General features: G+C 38.6%; 1 protein-coding gene across 1 annotated transcript in view; it reads left to right on the top strand.

Annotated features, from left to right (window-relative positions):
- Window positions 1–24043, top strand: part of wbp4 (WW domain binding protein 4) — a 59614-nt gene that overhangs the window by 12489 nt on the left and 23082 nt on the right. The window contains exons 2-5 of the mRNA XM_059967795.1: window positions 3926–3998; window positions 7290–7352; window positions 7439–7565; window positions 18749–18895. Of these exons, the coding sequence (XP_059823778.1) occupies window positions 3926–3998; window positions 7290–7352; window positions 7439–7565; window positions 18749–18895 (410 nt within the window). The remainder of the gene's footprint in view (window positions 1–3925; window positions 3999–7289; window positions 7353–7438; window positions 7566–18748; window positions 18896–24043) is intronic.

Here is a 24043-nt window from a genome sequence, read left to right as displayed (position 1 = left end):
TTGACTGTTCCTAATCAGACTGTGTCTATCCAGATAATTATATACACCATCTATAAGAATACTTTCCATTAATTTACCCACCACTGACGTCAAACTTACAGGCCTATGATTGCTAGGTTTACACTTAGAACCCTTTTTAAACAATGGAACAACATGAGCAATACACCAATCCTCTGGCATCATCCCCGTTTCTAATGACATTTGAAATATTTCTGTCAGAGCAATTTCTACTCTAACTTCACTCAAGGTCCTAGGGAATATCCTGTCAGGATCCAGAGATTTATCTGCTTTTATATTCTCCCATTTTGTTTTAATGTACAAACCCCATTTCCAGAAAAGTTGGGATATTTTCCAAAATGCAATAAAAACAAAAATCTGTGATATGTTAATTCACATGAACCTTTATTTAACTGACAAAAGTACAAAGAAAAGATTTTCAATAGTTTTGCTGACCAACTTAAATGTATTTTGTAAATATACACAAATTTAGAATTTGATGGCTGCAACACACTCAAAAGTTGGGACAGAGTTAAAATAAGATTGAAAAGTGCACAGAATATTCAAGTAACACCGGTTTGGAAGACTCCACATTAAGCAGGCTAATTGGTAGCAGGTATCATGACTGGGTATAAAAGTAGTGTCCATCAAAGGCTCAGTCTTTGCAAGCAAGGATGGGTCGTGGCTCACCCCTTTGTGCCAAAATTCATGAAAGAATTGTTAGTCAGTTCAAAAGGAACATTTCCCAACGCAAGATTGCAGAGAATTTAGGTCTTTCAACATCTACAGTACATAATACTGTGAAAAGATTCAGAGAATTCACAGATATCTCAGTGCATAAAGAGCAAGGTCAGAAACCACTGTTGAATGCGTGTGATCTTCGAGCCCTCAGGCAGCACTGCCTAAGAAACCATCATGCTACTGTGACAATTATAGCCACCTGGGCTCAGGAGTGCTTCGGAAAACCATTGTCACTTAACACAGTCCGTCGCTGCATCCAGAAATGCAACTTGAAACTGTATTATGCAAGGAGGAAGCCATACATCAACTCTGTGCAGAAATGCCGGCGAGTTCTCTGGGCCCGAGCTCATCTCAGATGGACCAAAAGACTCTAGAATCATGTGCTGTGGTCAGAAGAGCCAAATTTCAGCTAGTTTTCAGAAAAAATGGGCGTCGAGTTCTCTGTGCCAAAGATGAAAACGACCATCCTGATTGTTATCAGTGAAAGGTGCAAAAGCCGGCATCTGTAATGGTATGGGGGTGCATCAGTGCCCACAGCATGGGTGAATTGCATGTATGTGAAGGTACCATTGACTCTGAGGCGTATATTAGGATTTTAGAGAGACATATGTTGCCATCAAGGCGACGTCTCTTCCCAAGACATCCATGCTTATTTCAGCAGGACGATGCCAGACCACATTCTGCATGGGCTACAACAGGGTGGCTTTGTTGACACAGAGTGCGTGTGCTTGACTGGCCTGCTGCCAGTCCAGATCTATCTCCTATTGAAAATGTATGGCGCATCATGAAGAGAATCAGACAACAGAGACGACAGACTGTTGAGCAGCTGAAGTCTTATATCAAGCAAGAATGGACAGAATTTCCAATTGCAAATCTACTACAATTAGTATCCTCAGTTCCAAAACGATTAAAAAGTGTTATTAAAAGGAAAGGTGATGTAACAGAATGGTAAACATGCCTCTGTCCCAACTTTTGTTGAGTGTGTTGCAGCCATCAAATTCTAAATTTGTGTATATTTACAAAATACAATTAAGTTGGTCAGTAAAACTATTGAAAAATTTTTCTTTGTACTTTTGTCAGTTAAATAAAGGTTCACGTGAATTAACATATCACAGGTGTTTGTTTTTATTGCATTTTGGAAAATATCCCAACTTTTCTGGAAATGGGGTTTGTACGAAGTCAAATGTGTTTTAAGATTTGACAAACCTTTATATACGCTTGAAATGATTCTACTACTGTTATCTGAATTATTTGCTTTGCTAAATAGCTCTATCAAATATGTACTTGCCTTGGTTACATTTTTAACCTTCCTATTAACATATTGTCACATCTGTAAATACCGATAAAAGTCATTTTTCTAATAAGTGCTTCTCTTTAAGCATTTCAAAACTGAACAGTGTTCCTTTTATTATATTGCAAAGAACTGTTATTCCTTTAGCTGTCCAGTCCTTAATCTAGCATCCAGTTTATACGGCGTAAAATCTGAGTCATATGCACACCACTTAAGAATTGCACTATCTCCCTCTAGTTTCTATTCTTTTATAATAGTTTTCCATATTTTCAGAGTCCATTTCAACCATGGGTTATCAATATTATTTATGTACCTTTGTAGGTTGTTATCAGCCAAAATTGCCTGTATGGGGATGGGAAGTAGCCCCCCTCAATGTTTTCCCATTGAGCGTCATATGATGGGTTGCACCAACATATCACAGCTCTCAACTGTGCTGCAAAATAATAATCTCTAAGAGAAGGTAGGCCCCCCCCCCCCCTTTCCTTGACTAATTGCAAAGTCTTGAGATGAACTCTAGGTCTTTTACCTTGCCAAATATATCTTGATAACATTTGTTCCATTCATTGAATTGATTTTGATTAATCTCTATTGGTAGGGTCTGAAAGAGATTTAATAATCTGGGCAGTATATTCATTTTAATAGATTCAATCCTTGAACTGAGACTAAAAAAAAAGAATTGGGTTCTATCTTGTTATATCTTCCTTAATTTTTTTAATATATAGGCTAATAATTGCATTCTGATAATTTTGCCAAATCTTTTGGCATAATGATGACCAAATAAATATTTGAAAGACTCTGTTTGCCATGCCCAGGGATATCTACTTTCAATTTCTCTTGGTGGGCTATAGTTAGATGAAAGTAATTGGGTTTTATCTATGTTGATCTTGTATCCTGATAATTGACCATATTGTTCCAAAGAATGCATCAGTTTAGGTTAAGAGTATGTTGGTTGCCCTAGATAGATGAAAATGTCATCTGCATAACAGGCCAATTTATGCTCTATTCCTTTAATAGTAATTCCCCTGATACCTTCATTTTGTCTGATGTATTGAGCTAATGGCTCCAGATATAATGCGAAGAGACTCCACACACTTTGTTAGATGGAGGGGAAGTTTCCCTCTATTTGACCTTCAACCTTTGCTCCTTGTCTTAGATGCCCCACCATGATCGACCCTATCACCCTCATATGGTCACCTCTTAGCTTCCTCCACTCAGACCTAGATGATTCAGTCTCTCCTTTTAACTGAAGTACAACCTATGCCTTAGAGAAACTTTATATACTTTATTGTTTTGATATTGGTGTATTCTATAAAGACCATTAGCAAATCAATTGGTGAGAGTTTGTCTTGTTTTATTATGGGAGTTTTCATCAGGTATTCATTCTGTGTCATGATGTTGCTTAATCCACCTTCTTGATAGAGACAGAGAAAACCTACAGTGCAATACAGGCCCTTCGGCCCATAGTGCTGTGCCAAACATGTACTTGCTTTAGAAATTACCCAGGGTTACCCATAGCCCTCTTATTTTTCTAAGCTCCATGTACCTATCCAGGAGTCTCTTAAAAGACCCTATCATAACCACCTCCACCACTGTTGCCTGCAGTCCATTCCATGCACTCACCATTCTCTGCATGAAAAAACACTTACCTCTGACATCTCCTCTGTACCTACTACACCTTAAAACTATGCCTTTTCGTGTTAGCCATTTTTACCCTGGGAAAAAGCCTCTGACTATCCACATGATCAATGGCTCTCATCATCTTGTACACCTTGATACTTCATTATGAGTGAAACCAAATGAATTATATTATTGCAATGTTTGAATTGTACACAAGGAACCAATAGGCCTTTTGATGTTGGAAAACAGTATCCTAACATGTGTCTTTTAATTCTACAGGGCGGATTACTGGAAGTCCCAGCCAAAGAAGTTCTGCGAGTACTGCAAATGTTGGATAGCAGATAATAAGCCTGTATGTTGAATTTTGCTATTTGACTCATTTTGACTGTGTAGATTTGTTTTAGCTACTGTGACTCATTTTGACTGTGTAGATTTGTTTTAGCTACTGTCTAACCCAACCCACCATATTGTTATAGCATAATTTTTTATTATTAAAAGGATATGTTTTCTACATAATTTTCAGCATCCTATTTAACTAGAGTTTGAAGGTTGCACTTCTTCCATGAAACTTATTTGTTAGGTTCATCAGGATAGTTTTGAAGACAGAGGAGAGAGTTAGTGGTCAGGTTAGGTTTTAGGGACAGGGATATGATTGAGTTAGAGGTCAGGCTGGTCTAGGGTCTGCTCCACACTCTGCTGTCAAAGGCCAGTGATCTCCATGTACGGACGTCAGGCCAGTAAGGCTGTGGATGAAAACCAACAAGGGTTAGGGTTGGTTGCCCTTCAGGTTGGTGAATCCCTCTGGGTCAGCGGAACCTACGATTGGAGGTCTTTGTGGGCTAAAGGCATGAGAATTAGCAATCCCTTAAGTTGTCGAGTCCAGAGTTTGAGGCCTAGAGTTTGGTGTCCTGTCATTGGCAAGTCTTGGAGTTGATACTGAAGAAAGAAAGACAAAAACCGAAATTGGGGAGTCCAGAGGATGAGGACTGATGACCGAAGCCTTGGGTCTGCAGGTCTGCATGTCCACTGGGGAAATTGGAGTTTGATGTCAGAGTCTGATGGAGGCCCAGAAGTGGCCTATATTTGTGTGAATGGATGTGTGCATGGGAGGGAGGAGATGGGCTTGTTTTGCTGTTACTATTTTGGCTTGTGTTGTTCTGAACATTGTAGGCCTGTTATATTGGCATCAGAATGTGTGGTGACACTTGGAGGCTGTGTTGGTTGTTAATACAATCAACATTTTAGACTGTTTCGATGTGCATGTGATAAATGAATCTGAAACTATTGAATTGTAATAGATTTGGTTCAATAACATCGTGATGACTTTCACTAAATTTACAGTCCTTGATTAGTCTGACGTATACAAGGCACTGGGCCTCAGCATAGTGGAAATGACTTGTATTAAAATTTACAGGAAGTTTAAAATAGGATGAACCACCTGACATCAGTTCAGGCACTGAACAAGATGGATAGAGAGATTCTTTATTGATCGCAATGGAAATTAGTGTCACAGTAACATTACAAAATAAAGACATACACAGCTCAGTGACCTCTACAAGGTCAAGCTCACTATCATCTGATGATTGACAGAACTTAAAAGAGTGCTTTAAACAATGGCCTGGCACAATTCATCTGAGCTGAACCAGACTCTTCATCACTGTCTCTGTGAAGGCCCATGCTGGCTTTGTGATATCAGGAAATAGCTTAGTGCATTAGATTCAACAGAAGCTATGGATTTCAAATATAGTGAACGGACCTGTCAACTAGAATAGGTACATTCCAATGTAACTGCAGTGACATCCACCTGACTAGGAAAAGGCAGGATCTGTCAGTCTAGCCAGTCACTGCCCAGTTGTTCAAACAGTTATGAGCAAAATGTTATTGTGACAGTACTAACAGCACTTGAACATCAGTAATCTACTTTTGGTTGGTACTTTGCTTCCATTAAGGCTAGTAGATCTTATTTTAAGCTTGTTCCACACAGCATAAAGAACTGGATTCCAGGGGTTGTTGCTCTTGATATCCAGGCAGTATTTGACTGACAGTGAAGATAGCCTGTCTCTAACGACTTTTTACCTAGCAGCAAGGAAGTATGGTCATCTCTGCCCTCAGGATGTTATAATATTTTAAAAGACCATTTACTGTGGAAATTCAGAAACTCCTTAAGACAGACTTTGTTAATAAAACAGAAAATATGTATAACTAGTGGGTCTAGCTTTGAGTTTTTTCCAGTTGTGACCACATGGGTTTTTTCCAGCCATTCCTGTTTTCCCCCCCTCATCCCAGAGTTCTGAGTTGTTTGGGTATTTAGCTATGGGCAAGAAGTATATTCTGAGGGGAGTTATGGGAATATAAGGAGAATAAAACTGAGTTTTGTATAAGGTTAATGTAAATAGGTACTTGACGATCAGCATGGACTCAATGGCTGTTTTGTTTTTATACAATGATATCACCACAGATCTACACCTTTGATATAGTGATCTGCTGTAACAGATCCCTTTTCTATTATAGAACCTACTTGATTTCAAACTGATTAAAGGCGCCAACCAATTGATTGTGTTTAATATGTATTTCAGTTTTACATTTTCCATTTACATTTTAATTGACATTTGATCATTCCTTATAATGTAGTGTTATAACAATATGTTTGGAAAGGATTTGGTTTTAAAGATAATATTTTTAGGAACATAATTTCATCTGGTATTTTAAAAGTTATGCTCTGTACACTTACAGTCACAGTATTTGTATTGACTATGTTGGATTCTGATGTTTCTTGGTGAAAGGTTCTTTCAGAAGTCAAAGAGACATAATGGCTCTGGAAATGGACAGTAGTGGGAGTCTAGTAGGGGAAGGAAAAGAAGCAAAGATGGTGGTCCAACATGCCCTTACACCATGGATAAGAGACATTTTATTCAAATTTGTAGATAAGAGTTAACCAATCAGATAGCCCCTATTTGAATAACTTGACACCTAATAAGCTTCCAAAAAGAGGGGAAAGAACACTAAGGGGTACACTGAACAACTGCATATATATACTATGACTATTAGGAAACATACTGAGTGATTACATGTATGTAGGTAATTATATAGTTATAAAATAGATGCAGGCATAAAAAGTTAACCTGCAAACAAAATGACTATTATACAGTCCAATCCGATATTGCACCCTTAGATTGTAAATCACACAAAATCATTATATCTGAAAATTCAAAGACAGAAAAACTTGATATCTACGTTAAGTATAAAATAATCAAAAACCTACCTAAATTATTGAAATATCGAAGGGTATTCATAGAATTAAGTTATTGTTAGATTAGAAGGCACACTTGCTTGAGTTTGAACTACTGTATTGATCGCCCTTATCCAAGTAAAAATTAAGAAGAGGCATATCAGGATAAATAATATGACTCATAATATTGAGTAACCCTAGCTTCTCTCAGTTAAATGAATCAAACAAAATAAATCCTGTCAATCAGGTTGATGTATTTTAGCTGCTTCTTTACAAATATGATCAGTCAAATCAGTTATGTCTTCAGACTCATCAGGTATGATGTGATTGGAATCAAGCTGTAAAGTTTAATTCATGAAGCTTTAAGCTGTATAATACGTAGACTACATTATTTTTCGCAACTGTTTCCTACAGAGTGTGGAATTTCATGAAAGGGGAAAGAATCATCAAGAAAATGTGGCAAGAAAAATTAGTGAGGTATCTCTTTTTTTTCAGTTTCCATTTTTTTTGTTGTTGGCTATGTGCACATACTTTTCCTATTCCTGTTTTCTGCTGTATTGCAGATTAAAAAGAAAAGTTTGGATAAAGCAAAGGAAGAGGAGAAAAAGGCAAAGGAATTTGCTGAGATGGAGAATGCAGCCATGAAAGCTTATCAGGAAGATCTGAAGCGGCTAGGAGTAAATACTTCAGGTAGTTTTACATGTTGGTGTATTTTGAGGACTGACTTGTATGTGATTTTGGACTATTTTTAATTGGTGATTAACGAAAAATGGATCTTCTCAGGAATCCTGAGAAAGATGGTAGATGAAAAATTGTTTAGATCTTTTTTAATAGGTAATGATTAGTCATTAAAGGAAAGGTTAGAAGATTAGCATTTAATAAAATAGACTTAACATTGTTTACTGTTTTGAATTTAGCTAGGAGCTCTTTAATCAATTTAACCACCTTGTGTTACTTGGGAAGTTTAATTGTTCAGAGGTCACATTTTACATTATAAAACAGCAAATAGAAAGAGCTTTGTGCAGTCTCATTGAAAACTTCTTGATATGAAAGAAAACCATCGCTTTATATTGAAGTAATGAACATTTTAACCTAATTACTGTTAATTCCCTCCTATCAACTCAGTTTTAGAATATCTTTGCCACTTAGAAACTTAATTTTATGGATTAGAATGTGGTCATGTCAAACAACAATTAGCTTACAACTAAACCATTTAGTACACTTCACAAGGATCAATTTGGCATGAAGGACAAATTTAGTTGGACCAAATAGATTTTTAAAGGTCAATCCACCTAATTATAAAAGGGTAGCCCCCTCAATTAAACTTGGATTAGCAGACCTCTTTGCTTAATTTAGATTGTTTGCAGCAATTCTGTTTTAGAATTGTAATTTCTATGAATATAGTTGATTGGTGCTTATGGCTCCTTAGTACACAATGTTTCGTTCTTTGAGCAGCATTGTTCACTTCTCTGTGACTATTCTTTAGTATACTCCTTTCAGTAATTGGTGTCTTCCACAGCTTTAGTGCAATTCAGTGCTATTTGTTGTCTTAGATGTAATCTAAGATACAAAGAGGATGAGGAACTAAGGTTAAAAATAATGCTGGAAAAGTTGGTTTGAGTGAAAACCAACAAATTCTTAGGACCTAATGATGTACGTCTCAGCATTGTGAAAGCAGTGGCTTTAGAGATGGATGAACCTCTTATCATTTTCTAAAACTTGATATATCCTGGAACTGTTCTTTGGAATAGTAAGTGTGACTACATTGTTCAAGGAAGGAGGGATAAAGGAAATAGGGAGCCAGCAAGCTGTTAGCTTGATAGCAGTGATGGGAAAAGTATTAAACTTATAATGCAGGATATAATAGCACCACCCTGAAAAGTGTGAGGGGATTGAAAGTGTTTACATTGTTTAATGAAAATAAAACCCATTTTATTAGATAAGGGGGAGCTTGTAAACGTGTACATTTGGATTTAAGGAAGGCATTGAGTAAGGTCCCACATAAGAGGTTGGTCAGTCAGGTTTGAGTACAAGTAATAGGGCGTTATGGTGACAGCCATTTAAAACAAATGGTTGTTTGACAGAAGACAAAGAGTGAGAATGGAGGGACCTTTCTCAGATTTGGAGTCTGTGGATTATGGGCAAGGATTAATGCTGGGGTTCCAGTTTATTACTACATATGTCAGTGATGAGAGTGTCGTATTTTTATGATTACTTGTAGTACCAAGATAAGCTAAGTGGGATTATGAATACAGAGGATATAAGGAGTCTTCATAGGGGAAACAGTGTGAGTGAATAGGCATTTTTAGAATATAATAAAGAAAAATAATTTATCCACTTGCACAAAACAGAAAAGTGATATGTTTGTTAAGTGGTGAGAGGTTGGGTAATGTTCAAAGCATACAAACACAGCAAGACTATGTTATTAAAGAGCTACAGTACATACACTTAGTGTGCAATAAAAATAGGAAATGGTACATTAACCTGGGAACTCTATTTTCTGAAGTTCAGATTTATAAAAGGCAACCTCATCAAGCTGTACAGCATTCTTATTGGGCTTAACAACTAGGTGTAAGGAGAGGTTCCTCCTATCTGAGTCTAGAAGCAGAGGTTAGGCTATTAAGGACTGACATGAGAAGTTCTTCACTCAGGAACCTTTCGAATTCTCTGCCTTGGAAGGTGTGGAGGTTCAGTTACTGATATCCAAAACACAGATAGAAAGATTTCTGGGCATTAGTCCAGGAATCAAAGAATAAGAGCTTTGACTTGCAGCCAGTCCAGACATTGGAAGTTTTAAGAGGAGGGGATTTCAATCAAAGGGAATATTCCTCTTGCGGGATGTGGGAAGGCAGGGAGACCTCCAGTGTCCCTGACGACTACAGTTGTGAGAAGGCATCCAGTTGCAGCTTCTAACAATCTGCGTTAGAGAATTGGAGCTTGACCTGGATGAACTCCAGATCATTTGGGAGGTTGGAGGGGGTGATGGATAGGACATACAGGGAGATTGTTACATCCAAGGTGCAGGATACAGGAAACTGGGTGACTGTCAGAAAGGGCAAAGAATTTTAGGAGCCATTGCAGATTTTTCCTGTGGCCACCCCTCTGAACAACAGGTATGTCGCTTTGGATACTCTCAAGGGTGATGACCTAACACAGTAAAGTCACACTGGCACTGAGGATGTGATGCTAAGGCTTTATAAGGCAATGGTGAAGCCTCACCTTGAGTATTGTGAAGAGTTTTTGGCCCCTCATCTTAGAAAAGATGGAGAGGGACCAGAGGAGGTTCATAAGGAGGATTCCAGGAATGTAAGGGCTATCATACAAGGAACATTTGATGACTCTGGGTCTGTACTCACTGGAGTTCAGAAGGATGAGGGGGGATCTCATTGAAATCTTTCAAATGTTGAAAGGCCCAGACAGATGTGGAAAGGATGTTTTCCATGGTTGGAGAGTCTGAGACAAGGGGGCAGAGCCTCAGACAGGGGGGTATCCTTTCAAAGCAGATGTGGAGAAATTTCTTTAGCCAGAAGATGGTGAAATAATGGAATTTGCTGCCACATGCAACGATGGAGGCCAGGTCGTTCACTGTATTTAAGCAGAGATTGAAAGGTTCTTGATTGAATATGGCATCAAAGATCATGGGGAGAAGGCTGGGAAATGGGGTTGAGGAGGAAAAAAAAGGATCAGCCATGATTAAATGGCGGAGCAGACTCGATAGACCAAATGGCCTACCTCTGTTTCTATGTCTTAGGGTCTTATGGCTTGTTAATGCTGTACAGTGGGGTTTAAACTAGAGTTACAGGGGAGATGGGATCCAGAGTGCCAGAACAGTTAGTGGTGAGGTGGTGGAGGTAGATGTTGGTTAGACCTCAGACTAAGTTAGGGTTCAGAAGGTTGAGCATGATGCGACTGGAGCTGCGTATTTTTCAATGCAAGATGTATTATAGGAAAGGTGGATAATAGAGAAGAAGATGAGGTAGCTGGTATTCAAATGGGCAATGTGTAGTGAGGGAGAGGTTGTTGATGGGTGAAGACTGGAGTCAATACGTTGAGTTGCAGCATAAAAGGTGGACAATATCAAAAGGGTGAATACAGGACTGATGGTGTTATTTGAATGAGTGCAGTGTATGGAATAAAGTAGATGGACTTGTAGCACAGTTGCAGATAGGCAGGTATGATGTTGTAGGCATCACTGAATCATGGCTGAAAGAAGATTATAACTGGGAGCCTAATGTCCAAGGATGCACATTGTATCAAAAGCATAGGCAGAAAGGCAGAGGGAGTGACATTGCTCTGTTGGTTTTTAAAAAAAAGTGAAATCAAATCATTAGAGGTCACATAGAGTTGGGAAGTGTTGAATCATTGTGGATAGAGTTAAGGCACTGCAAGGATAAAAAGACCCTGATGGGAGTTGTATACAGACCTTCAAACAGTAGCAAGGATGTGACCTACAAATTACAACTGGAGATGGAAAATGCATGCCAAAAGGTCAATGTTACAATAGTCATGGGAGACTTCAGTATGCAGGTAGATTGGAGGAAATCAGGTTGGTGCTGGATTCCAGTAGGGGAATTTCTAGAGTGCCTATGAGATGGGTTTTTAGAGCAGCTTGTGGCTGAGCCCACTAGGAAATTAGCTACTTTGGATTGGATGTTCAGTGCACCGAATTGATAAGTGAGCTTAAGGTAAAAGAACCCTTAGGGGAAGTGATCATAATATAATTGAATTCACCCTGAAATTTGTGAAAGAGAAGCTAAAGTCAGATGTATCAGTATACATACACAATGCTGGAAGAACTCAGCAGGTCAGGCAGCATCCGTGAGAAGAGAGTAGCCAACATTTCGGGCCGAGACCCTTCATCAGGAATGGGGGGGGGGGTGGAAGAGAGGGCCGAAGCCCAGTAATAGAGATAGGGGAGGGGGTAGGGCCTAGAGGCACCAGGTGGAAAACCAATCAGAAGAAAGATAAAGATGTATCAGTATTGTGGTCGAGTAAAGGGAATTGCAGAGGCATGAGAGAGGAGTTGGCTAGAATTGATTGGAAAAGAACACTGGCTGGGATGATGGCAGAGCAGCAATGGTTGGAATTGCTGGAAGCAATTCAGAAGGCAGAGGATGTATACATACCAAAGGGGAAGAAGTATTCTAAAGGAAAGATTACACAACCATGGCCGACAAGACAACAAAAGGCAAAGAGAGGGCATATAATAGAGCAAAAAATTAGTGGGAAGTTAGAGGATTGGGAAGCTTTTAAAAACCAACAGAAAACAACTAGTTATTAAGAAGGCAAAGATGGAATACGAAAGTAAGCTAGCCAGTAATATTTGTTAGCCAAGAGGATATTGAAGTTTCTTCAGATACATAAGTGTGAAGGAGAGTTGAGAGTGGATATTGGACTGCTGAAAACCGGTGCTGGAGAGGTAGTCATGGGAGACAATGGAATGGCAGACATAATAAGTATGGAGGAAGTTCCAAGAGTCTGGAGTCATGAAGTCTGTGAAGTTACCATCACTAAAAAGGTCTTGGGAATCTGAAAGGTCTGAAGGTAGATCAACACCCGAACCAGATGGTGTACACCCAGGGTACTTAAAGAGATGGCTTAAAAGGTTGTGGAGGCATTAGTGAGATCTTTCAAGTGTTACTAGATTCTGGAATGTTTCTGGAAGACTGGAAAATTGCAAATGTCATTCCATACTTCAAGAAGGGAGAGAGGCAGAAGAAAGGACTCTAAAGGCCAGTTAGTCTGACCTCAATCATTTGGAAGGTATTGGAGTTGATTGTTAAGGATATGGTCTTGGGGTACTTGGAGACACATGATAAAATAGGCCATAGTCAGTATGGTTTCCTTAAGGGATAATCTCCCTGACAAATCTGTTGGAATTCTTTGAGGAAATAACAAGCAGGATAAACAAGGAGAATTGGTTGATGTGTACATGGATTTTCAGAAGACTTCTGACAAGTTGCCTACAGGAGACAAGTTTTAAGAGCCAATGATATGACAGGAAAGGTTCTAACATTTCTAAAGCAGTGACTGATTGGCAAGAGGCAAATAGGGGGAACAAGGGTGCCTTCTGGTTGGGTGCCAGTGACTAGTGATGTTCACAGGGGTCTGTGTTGTGATTGATTCTTTTTATGTTATATGTCAATGATTTGGATAGTGGAATTGGTGGCTTTGTTGCAGAGTTTGCGGAGGATATGAAGTTAATTGGACGGGCTGGTAGTTTTGATGGAGTCAGCTACAGAAGGACTTAAGCAGGTTAGGAGACTGGGCAAAGAAATGGCAGATGGAATATAGTGTCAGGAAGTGTATGGTCATGCACTTTGGTAGAAGAAATGAAAGAATTGACTATTTTCTAAATGGAGAGAAAATACATAAAAACTGAGTTTAGAGGAACTTCCCTAAAGATTAATTTGCAGGTTGAGTCTGGTGAGAAAGGCAAATGCAATGTTAGCATTCATTTCAAGGGGACTAGAATATAAAAGCAAGGATGTAATGTTGAGACTTTATAAAGTAGTCGTGAGGCCTCACTTCAAATACTGTGAACAGTTTTGGGCTCCTCATTATAGAAAGGATGTGCTGAAACTGGAGAGTGTTCAAAAGTGGTTCACGAAAATGATTCCAGGATGAATGGCTTTTCATATGAAGAGTGGCTCTGGGCCTGTATTTACTGGAATTCAGAAGAATGAGGGGTGACCTCTTTGAAACCTGTCAAATGGTGAAAGGCCTTGATAGAATGGATGTGGAGAGGAAGTGTCTTCTGGTGGGAGAGTCTAAGATCAAAGGATGCAGCCTCAGGATAGAGTGACCTTTTAGATAAGGAATTTCTTTAGCTAGGGAGTAGTGAATCTGGAATTCTTTGCCACAAGCAGCTATGGATGCCAAGTTTTTATGTATATTTAGGGCAGAGGTTGATAGATTCTAGATTGGTTAGGGCTTGAAAGGATATGGAGAGAAGGCATGAGATTGGGGCTGAGAGGAAAATTGGATCAGCCATGATGAAATAGCGGAGCAGACTTGGCCAAATAGCTTAATTCTGCTCCTGTATTTTATGGTCATGGATATTGAGCAAAAGAATAGCGGCATAGTCAAAGGGCCAGATGGCCTGCTCCTGTTATTAATATTTTTATGAGGGAGGCCAATGGTCTAATCAGATTATTTTTTAAAAAATCTGCTTTGTACATTTTAATGTCAGATAAATGTTTATCTTTTTGAAATCTGGGCAGTTGTCTTGATAAATGCAAGTAAGTAGCTTACGAATAAAAATATGCTTTGGTCAGCTTCAGCCATCAGACCGAAAGGGAAGAACAGACAAGGTGAGTTAAAGCACAGTATTTATCGTGTGTTCCCTTTCACTAAATACTGAAATTTAGAGAAATGAGACCTTGGAATGCTAGCTGCAGACCTCTATAGGTAGCATAGTAGTATGAAGGTAGACATACTATAAGGAGTAGGCTGGTTTTTCCCAGGATTGTATTTAGCATTAGTTGGATCACAAACATGCAAAGAAAGTGATGAAAGCATTCAGCAGGTCAAATGGTGTCCATGGGAGAAAACGTGATTCAGACCCACTGTCTGAACAGTAAAAGCAAAGATACAAGCGTGTTTTAAATTACAGAGGCAGGTGAGGAAAACAGTGAAAATATGTGATAGGGTGCAAATCCAAGTTAGAACATAGAACAGTACAACAAAGGAATAGGCCCTTTGGCCCAATTTGTTATGCAGAGCTCATTAAATGTCCAACTAAACTAATCCCTTCTGCCTATACAATGTCCATGTACCTCCATTCTCTCTATGTTCATGTGTCTAAAAGCCTCTTCAATGCCAATATCTTTTTTGCTGCTTCTACTAACACCACCCCTCCCTACCCCCCCCCCCCCCCCCCCCCCCGGAAGTCCAGGCACTTACCACTCTGTGTAAAATAAAGAAAAACTTGTCCTGCACATTCCCTTTGAACCATCCTTTAAATGCATGTCCTCTAATATCAGACATATCTATGGGGTGGAAGATACCAGGTCACTGCTCTTATCTTTGTTTCGCATCATTTTAGAAATTTGTATCACAGCTACATCCTTCTTATACTCAATCAGATTTATTGTCAGTCCTGTGTAGTGTGAAATTTCCTGTTTTGCAGCAGGAGTGCAAAAACATAGAATTTCAATAAAATACAAAATAATTAAATAGTGCAAAGAAGTAGTGGTCATGGACTTTTCAGGAATGCAATGACAAAGGGGAAGAATCGTGAGTGTGGTCTTCAGCCTCCTGTACCTCCTCCCTCTTGATAGTAATGAGAAGAAGGCATGTCCTGGCTGGTGAAGTTTGTTAATGATGTTACCTTCTTGAACATGTCTTCGATGGTCAGGAGGGTTGTGCCTGTGATGTGTCTGGCTAAGTCTACAACCTTGTGCAGTCTTGTGCGATCCTGTGTATTAGAGCCTCCATACCAACCTGTGATGCAACCAATTAAAGTGACTTCTACTGTACATCTATATAAATTTGCAATAGTCTATTGTGACGTACCAAATCTCTTTAAACTCTGAATGAAGTAGAATCACTGGTGTCCTTCTTTGTGTAGGACAGATCCTCTAAGATGTTGACACCCAGGAATTTAAAGCTACTCAACCTTTCCACTGCAGACCTCCTCAATGAAGACCGGTCCTTTAAAGGCATGGCAGTGCTGCTATTTCCTTGGGAGTTTGTGAAGATTTGGCATGACATCTAAAACTTTGAGAAACTTTTATAGATGTGGAGTGGAGACTATATTGACTGGCTGCTTCACAGCCTAGTATGGAAACACTAATGCCTTGAACAGAAAATCCTACAAAAAGTAGTGGATACGGCCTGTCCCTCATGGGTAAAGCTCTTCCAGTCATTGAGCACATCTACGTGAAACATTGTCTTGGAAAAGCAGCATCCATCATCATGGACCCTCTTTTTTTGCCTCTGCCATCAGGAAGAAGGTACCGGAGCCTCAAGACTCACCAACAGGTTCAGGAACAGTTACTGCCCCTCAACCTTCAGGTTCTTGAACCAAAGGGGAAAACTCCACTCAACTTTACTTGCCCCATCATTGAAATGTTTCCATAACCAATAGAGTCACTTTCAAGAACTCTTCATCTCATACTCTCGATATTTATTTTTTATTAATTATTATTAATTTATTTTTGTATTTAAGTTTGTTGTCTTTTGCACACTGGTTGAATGCCCACAATGGTGGTTATTCTATTATGGATTTATTGAGTATGCCTATATGAATTTCTGGGTTGTATATGTTGCTGTATATGTACTTTATTAATAAATTTACTGTAAACTTTGAGTCAATAACTAGAAGACACTGAATTTAATAGGTAAGAGATGTGAGGAGCAAAGTTATTCACCAAAGGGAGGAGTGGATATTGAACCTGTATATATACAGGACTTAAAAAACATCACTGTTTAAAGGTACAGGAAAGAGCATGACACAAGAGGCAAGAGCTGGAAAGTAGGGCTTCCATTTCCTTTGGTATGGGTATTATACAGACTGCACAAAAGTGTTAGACACCCTTGATTTTTAATATAAATTTTGTTTTGGATGTTTATTTTTGTTTTCTGCATTGGTCTGTCAGTAGAAAAGAACAAATTTTAGATTTCCAAACATTAATTTTCCCAAAAAAATTAATGTTACAGAAAAACATTTGTATTTTGTTAAAGAAAATAACATAGGTAATCAACCACTTTTCAAATTAAAACTTGAGATTACTTTGCAGGTATATAGCCCAGTGCATGATTAAACAAAGATAACAAACAGATGCTATTGATGAGTTGAATGAACTAACTGATTAACTGAAAGTGAAATGGGTGTAGAAGGAACCAAATTTAGCAAAGGACAACCAATCTAAAAGGTGAGGGTTTGGCAGATGTGACAGTTTAACCTTCAAATCATCAAACCTTTAAGATCTCTGCAAGAGTGAGTATAGCACCAAGATACAAGGTGGTCATCCTGCATCAGTACTCCTCTCTACAGTCTGGAGAAGTCTTGTCAGAAGTGGTCTTCATGGAAGAGTTGCTGTCAAAAAGCCATTTCTCTGGTGTAAGTAAAGCCAAATGACTCACTTATTTACAAGGACTAGGGTGCTGAATAATGGCAACAAATGCTCAGGACTGATGAGACAAATTTAAAACTTTTGCCTCAAAAGGTTGTAATTTGTCCACGGAAGGCTGGAGAGTTTTACATAGATTATTGTCCGCCACCAGCAATGAAATATGGTGGAGGTTCCCTGCAAGTTTGGGACTGCATTTTTGCAAATGGAGTTGGTGATCTGGCCAGAACTAATGGAGTCCTCGATGCTGAGAAATGCAAGAGATTCTAATCTATCACGCAGTACCATCAGGGAGACTTCATTCTGCAACAGGTCTATGACCCAAAACACATGGCCAAGATCATAAAGAACTACAGTGAAAAGTAGAACAAGGAGTTCTGCAACAGATGTCATGGCCTTTATAGAGCCCTGATCTCAACTCATTGAGGCTATCTGCAAACACTGGAGAAAGAAGCAAGCAAGACCTCTGAAGTCTGCAGAAGAACTGTAGCAAGTTGTCTAAGATGCTTGGAACAACCTAGCAGCTGATTTCTCTTACAGAACTGCACAACAGTATATCTATGAGAATTGATGCAGTTTTAAAGGCAAAGTCACAACAAATATTGATTTGATATAGTTTATTTTTACTGTTTGCTGGTCTTCATGAAAAGATTTTGTTATTCATTTTATTATTTTTGAAAGCATCTTTGTTTTACAGAATTTTGTTTTAAATGTGCCTAAGGCTTTTGCACAGTTCTGTAGGTGAAACTATTCTGTTCAACACACAGAAAATGCTCAGGAACTCAGCAGGCCTGGTAGCGTCTGTGAAAAAACAGTACACTCAACACTTTGGGCTGAAACCCTTTGGCAGGACTGGAGGGAAAAAAGCTGAGGAGTAGATTGAAAGGTGGGGGGGAAGGGAGAGAAACACCAGGTGATAGATGAAACCTGGGCAGGGAAGAATGAAGTAAAGAGCTGGCAAGTTGATTGGTGAAAGAGATGGAAAGCCATGGAAGAAAGAAAAAGGGGGGAGGATCACTGGAGGGAGGTTGCAAGGAGTTGGTGAGAGAGTGAAAAGGGTATTGGAAATGGTGAAGGAGGGGGGTGGTTGGGGTCATTACTGGAAGTTTGAGAAATTGATGTTCATGCCATTAGCTTGGAGGCTACCCAAACAGAATACAAGGTATTGTTCCTCCAACCTAAGTGTGGCCTCAGGCTTTTTTTATCCAGTCCTACCAAAGAAGCGTCGACTTGAAGTCGGCTTGAAGCGTCGACTGTACTTTTTTACATGTTGCCTGGCCCACTGAGTTCCTCCAGCATTTTCCATGTGTTACTCGAATTTCCAGCATCTGCAGATTTTCTCTTCTCTGTATTCTATTCGTTGTTTTAATTCCAATGAAGATTAATTCCTGTCACCACTTAGAGCATAAATGTTTGTTAATATGTTATTTCTGTGTGGAATTTGATGGTTAGTATGACGGTGTTTTGAAAGTATTTTTAATGGTATTCCCATATGTTTTCCCCAACCTGAATCCCACATGTGAGAGAATGTCTCTGAAGAAGAAAGCACCAGAATTTAAATCTGGAGTTGGGTCTTGGAGATAAATTGACTACCTATTTGGTTCAAAGACAGAAACTGAGAATCCCGTGTGAAGGTAACTTCTACACTGAAAAATAAGTGTCAACTGGTCAGGGTTTCAATTATAATAAAAAGATTAATTTAAATTAACACCATTCAAAAAAAAACTGGTGAGTATAAAATGTGAAATATTTTAAAGCATTCTGTTTCCTTAAATCACAAATATATTGTCTTATTAGCTTCGTCATCATCAAGCACAACTGAAAAAAAGCCAACAGAAACAGTTTCTGATACACAACGTGGTACAAAGCAAAGTAAAGCAAATGTTTGGGTGGAAGGTGTCTCACCTGAAGGGTATACCTATTACTACAACACTGGAACAGGAGGTAAGAATTGGAGTGATTTAAATTAAATCAATTTAATAAACTTGTAAAAAAATATAGTTGTTGAATGCTGGTAATTTATCCCCTATCTATGACAAAAATGGTAGTTTTGCTTCTGAGCTACAGGCTTTTGAGAAATCTTTTGTAGCACAATAACCTAAAGGTAACACAAATAAAAGCTAAACACAAGATTCTGCAGTTGCAGGAAATTCAGCAGTGCACACAAAATGCTGGAGGAACTCAGCAAGTTAGGCAACATCTATGGAGGGAAATAAACAGTCGGCATTTCAGGGCAAGACCCTTCATCAGGACAGGAAAGGAAAGGGAAAGAAGCTAGAATAAGGTGGGAGGGGAAGAAGTACAAGCTGGCAGGTGATAGGTGAAACCAGGTAAAGGGGGAAATTGTTAAAACATAAAGGTCTGAAGGAATCTGATAGAGGACAGTGGACCTTAGGAGAAAGGGAATGAGGAGGGGCTCCAGAGGGTTGTGATGGGCAGTTGAGAAGAGCAGGGTTAAGAAGGGAGCCAGAATGGGGAATGGAAAAAAAGAGAGACTAGGGGTGAAGGGGAGGAGTGAGAAATTACCAGAGGTTAGAGAAATTGATGTCCATGCCATCAGATTAGAGGCTACCCAAACAGAATGAGGAGCTGCTCCTCCAACCTGAGTGTGACCTCATTGTGGCAGTGGAGAAGCCATGTACCAACATGTTGGAATGGGAATGGAAAGTTGAATTAAATTGGCTAGCCACTGGAAAATCCTGGCTTTCGTGACAGATGGATTGAAAGCACTCAGCGAAGCGGTCTCTCAATCTACATTGACTGCCTCTGATTTCGAGGAGAACTCAATTGGGAGTACCTGAAAGAATGCATGATTACAACAGACTTGAAAGTGTAGTTTTGCCTCAACTGGGAAGACTGTTTGGGGCCTTGAATGGTGGTGAAGGAAGAGATATAGGGGCAGGTGTAGCTTGCAGGGATGTGCCAGGAGGCAAATCAGTGGAGAGGGATGAGTGGACAAGGGAATCAAGTGGAGGGCGACCTCTGCAGAAAGTGGAATGTTGGGGTTGTGGTGGGTAGCGGGAAAGATGTGCTTAGTGGTAGGATTCTGTTGTAGGTGGCAGGTTATGGAGAATGTGGTGGATACGGAGACTCATGAGGTGGTAAATACTTGCATAATCTACCTTCTACTTTAAAGAACACCTTATTTATGCTTCCTGCAAGCAGAATTGATACTCAAACTTGGAAGCTGCTCCTACAGCATTATTGTGCATAAAACAGAAAATGCAGGAAATAGTTGAGTCAAGCAGCAGCTATGGAAAGAGAAGTAGAGCTGATCTTTCAGGCTGATGACTTCTGAAAATAATGGTCTTTGAAGAGTCTGCAAACTCTTTCTTCTTTCTCCATCCATAGATCTGCCTGACTTGCTGAGTGTTTTCAGCAATTTCTACATTTTCTTCAGATTTCTGATATCTGCATGTTTTAAATCTACAACTGTTCTGTAATTGAATCCAAAATAAATGCTTGATTTAATGCTTGAGAAATAACTTTTAGCTTGCTGATCTCCAGTTTATAAATGATCGTGTAAGATATCTACCAGTGTTTATTCATTCTACTTTGTATCATTTTATCTCCATTTGGCTCTTCTTGAGCACTATTGACTTGTCCTATCTCCTTTCCTCTCATCTAGCTGCTAGTTTTAAAGTTGCTGTGAATCCACCAGTAGACTAGGATGTCATCTCTGGGGTTCTGGCATTATATTTTCTGGAGGCGACCTGAATTCCTTTCATGCTTTTGTGTTGCATTAAATTTTATGGATTAATTTGCCATCTGCCTCTCTAAATGGCATAACCCCTCATTGTGCATCTCTTCCAACAGAGATGTCTGTTTTCCTCTTCATAAAACAGTGATGTTTTATTCTCCATTTTGTACTGTTCTGAATCATTTTCTGGATCTTTACATTTTGGTATGTTTGATGCATTTTCTTTGATTTAAAGAAGAATCTTTGTTTCTCATAAGGATTGTTAGCAGCAAAGGTCTCATAATTTCTTAAATCATGTACATACTTGAGCATTCTTCCTCATTATCAAAATGTTCGTGAAAATTTAAGTCATACTTTCTATCCAAAAATGCACTTTTCTTACTCACCACTCTGCAACTCTTAGTCTGTCAAATCCATAATACTTTATGAGAGAAATTTTTCCTTTATCCCTCAAGCAGATTAATGGAAACTGGTTCTTCGATAGCTTACACTCCTTTTGATTAGTCATTAATTGCTTTGCTTTACTCTTTCCCATTTCCTAAAAGATGCAGCCTCCATATGTTCTACTTGGATTCCATCATCTCCTATTCAAAGCACCTATTTTTCCCCTGGCTCCCAACTTCAGTCTATGGTACTGTAACACTGGTTAAAAACCTCCTCATTGGACTTTACTTGATCTCCTCTCTTCATTTCCATATTTGAATTTGCCTTGTGAAGACATTTCTTTCTTGAACTAAAGTTGTTTAACCTGAGTAGCTTGTAGAGTTACATTTAAATTAAAAAGAAAGCTATTGTGTATCAAATTATATTTAAGTATTATGTAGCTTGAGAGGAAAGGTGTTTGGGTTGTTAAGCATCTGCATATCTGAACTGTGCTCTCCCATTGCTTAATACAGGTTGGAGGAAAATTATTCAAAGTACATATCTGTAGCATATGTCAAACATTTATTGAAGCTTGTGTTCAGATAAATATTTGAAATAAGATTTGTTAATATAGAGGGTTGTTTTAATGTTAACTGCCACAGTACGCAGTCCTAAAATTGTTACTGGAATGCACACAGGAGGCTGGAAATAACTATGACACTGTTCTGTCTAAAAGCTGTGCAAGGCTTTCAGGTATCTCTGATGTCAGGGCTAACATTTTACTTCAGGGCACCAATTAAAATGTTCTCTTCAGCTAGATTTTAGGAGTATTTTGTTTTGTGGTTCCTTTGGCTATCCAGGCACCAGGCCACCACTGTGAATATGGCAATAAACCTTCAAACTTAGGAATCTTATTTCTCCCAACTTGGTTCTCACATGGAGTGTGTGGAAAATTTGATATTTGCCCAATTTGCTCAACTTCATCAATTATTGGAACACCTGAAGGCAATCAAGGACTTTGGAAAACATGAATTAGTAAATGTCAGTGTGGATTTGATGTAGACAATTTGATTTTAACTTCTTCACAGTCTCTGAAGTTGCAGGATTTTTAAAGATAGAATGGTCAAATTTGTGTGAATACTGTATATTAACAAAAGCCATACTTGATGAAGTATAAAATGGCCATGGCAAAATTGAGCTCTATGTAATTAATGGGGTATTGCTTGCATAAAAGTGCAAATGGATAAAGGTCAGAAGCAGGAGGTAGTTACGATATGTTTCCACAGGCTGGTGAAGAGTATACAGTATCAGAGCACCACTTTTCAGTATAATGGCTGAGAGTCAGATAAGCAGGTCATTATTTAATTTTCTGCTGGTGATACAAACCTTACAATTGAAGATAGAGTTTGGTCACAGACTTTGGTTAGAAATAATAAAACCAGTATTTGCAATAGAGTATTAAATGCTGGCTTTGGCAATAGATTCTGCATCCTGTGAGTGAGTCTTGAAGCAGCAATTCTGTATAATGACTAAAGAAAATGAGTTTGCTAGCTGGAAATGATCAAAGGGAGATCTGACAGGCTCTTGAAATCTTGGTTTACTAGATGGGCTGACTCCATGGAGATTCTAGCACTGGAGTGCTATAGATAATGGTTGGAGATCTACCTGTGGTCAGGATGTTTGGGTCTTCTAAGGTTATAGAGAAGTTCCAAAAATTACTGATGTTGAGAAATGGTGGTAACTCCATGCCATACTGCTAGTTGAAACCCAAAACAATCCAAGCTATTGAATCTTAATCAATTTTATTCCTTTCAATGAACCTGTGAAAATTTTGTACTTTATTCTGCATTCTTATTGCATCAGAATATCTTAACCTCCCTTGACAGCTTCAGGGTAAAATGTATAATGAATGCATTATACAAGATATTTCTGTGGTCTTTATTTGCTTATCTTTTAAACTGCCTGCCTTTAATTTGGTTGAAGAGAGCCAAATCACCAGTTTGGTTTTCCTTAGCTAAAAATTCTTTGTACTTAGACAAATATTTAAATCAGCCTTTAGCATCTACCTTGATGCACTGTGTTTTGAATTGATCCATATGAGCACTATGCAAGACAAGCTATTACAGGACTTGACAATAATTCCAATTCCATCTTTGTAGACTTTGATATTTTATTTCTGGTAACTGGAGCTTAGAATTCTGGAATTGGTCAAAAATATTATGCCAGAATTTAATGCGCTAGATTTGTACTAAGCCATTTCATGTTTTGGTAGATCTCGTGGTATCTGACAGTAGTTTGGATCAGCTTTGCAAAAGTTTAGAAAAATACTAATTGGGAGGTTTTTTTTATTCAAGCTGTTTGGAAATTATGCTAAATAGTACCTCCTTCCTCATAGTTAGAGACTTTGCATATTCATTATTCCAGCTTTTAGAAATTCTTGAAGTTTTCTGTTCAAGAAAGTTATTAGTGAAAGGCCTGGCTCTCACTATAAACAATTCTTATTGTAGATTGCTTGTCCTTGATTTAACATTCTAATGGAATTCATCAGATTGATTTCTTCATATCATTAATCAAATATGTATGGTTGAAGGAGCTTTTTCTCCCCATTTTATCTGCCACCATAAATCAGAGTTGTTGTGTATATCTTAGAGTTACTTGTAGAAGCAAGTGTTCTTCATAGCTTTGAGGCAATGTATTTCCCATTATATAATAAGTGAGGCCAAATTAAATGGTTCCAGCACACTATAAGCTAAACATTCTGTAGGAAAAGTTGCTCAAGTTAAAGTCAAAGGTCATTTTATTCACAATGTTCACTAATTTATAATATTCACTACTTACTGCCTATTTATGCAAATCCAAGCTATTGAATCTTAATCAACTCCATTCCTTTCAATGAGCCAGTGAGAATTTTTTACTTAATTCTTTTTGCATCAGAATATCTTAACCCCCCCTTGACAGCTTCAGAAGAAGCAATGTATTATACAAGATATTTCTGTTTAGGACAACAATGAAGGTTCTCCATTGCTGTC

Source organism: Hypanus sabinus, chromosome 4, assembly GCF_030144855.1.
Source record: "Hypanus sabinus isolate sHypSab1 chromosome 4, sHypSab1.hap1, whole genome shotgun sequence".
Lineage (NCBI taxonomy): Eukaryota > Metazoa > Chordata > Chondrichthyes > Myliobatiformes > Dasyatidae > Hypanus > Hypanus sabinus.
This window is presented reverse-complemented; position numbering and strand designations above follow the sequence as displayed.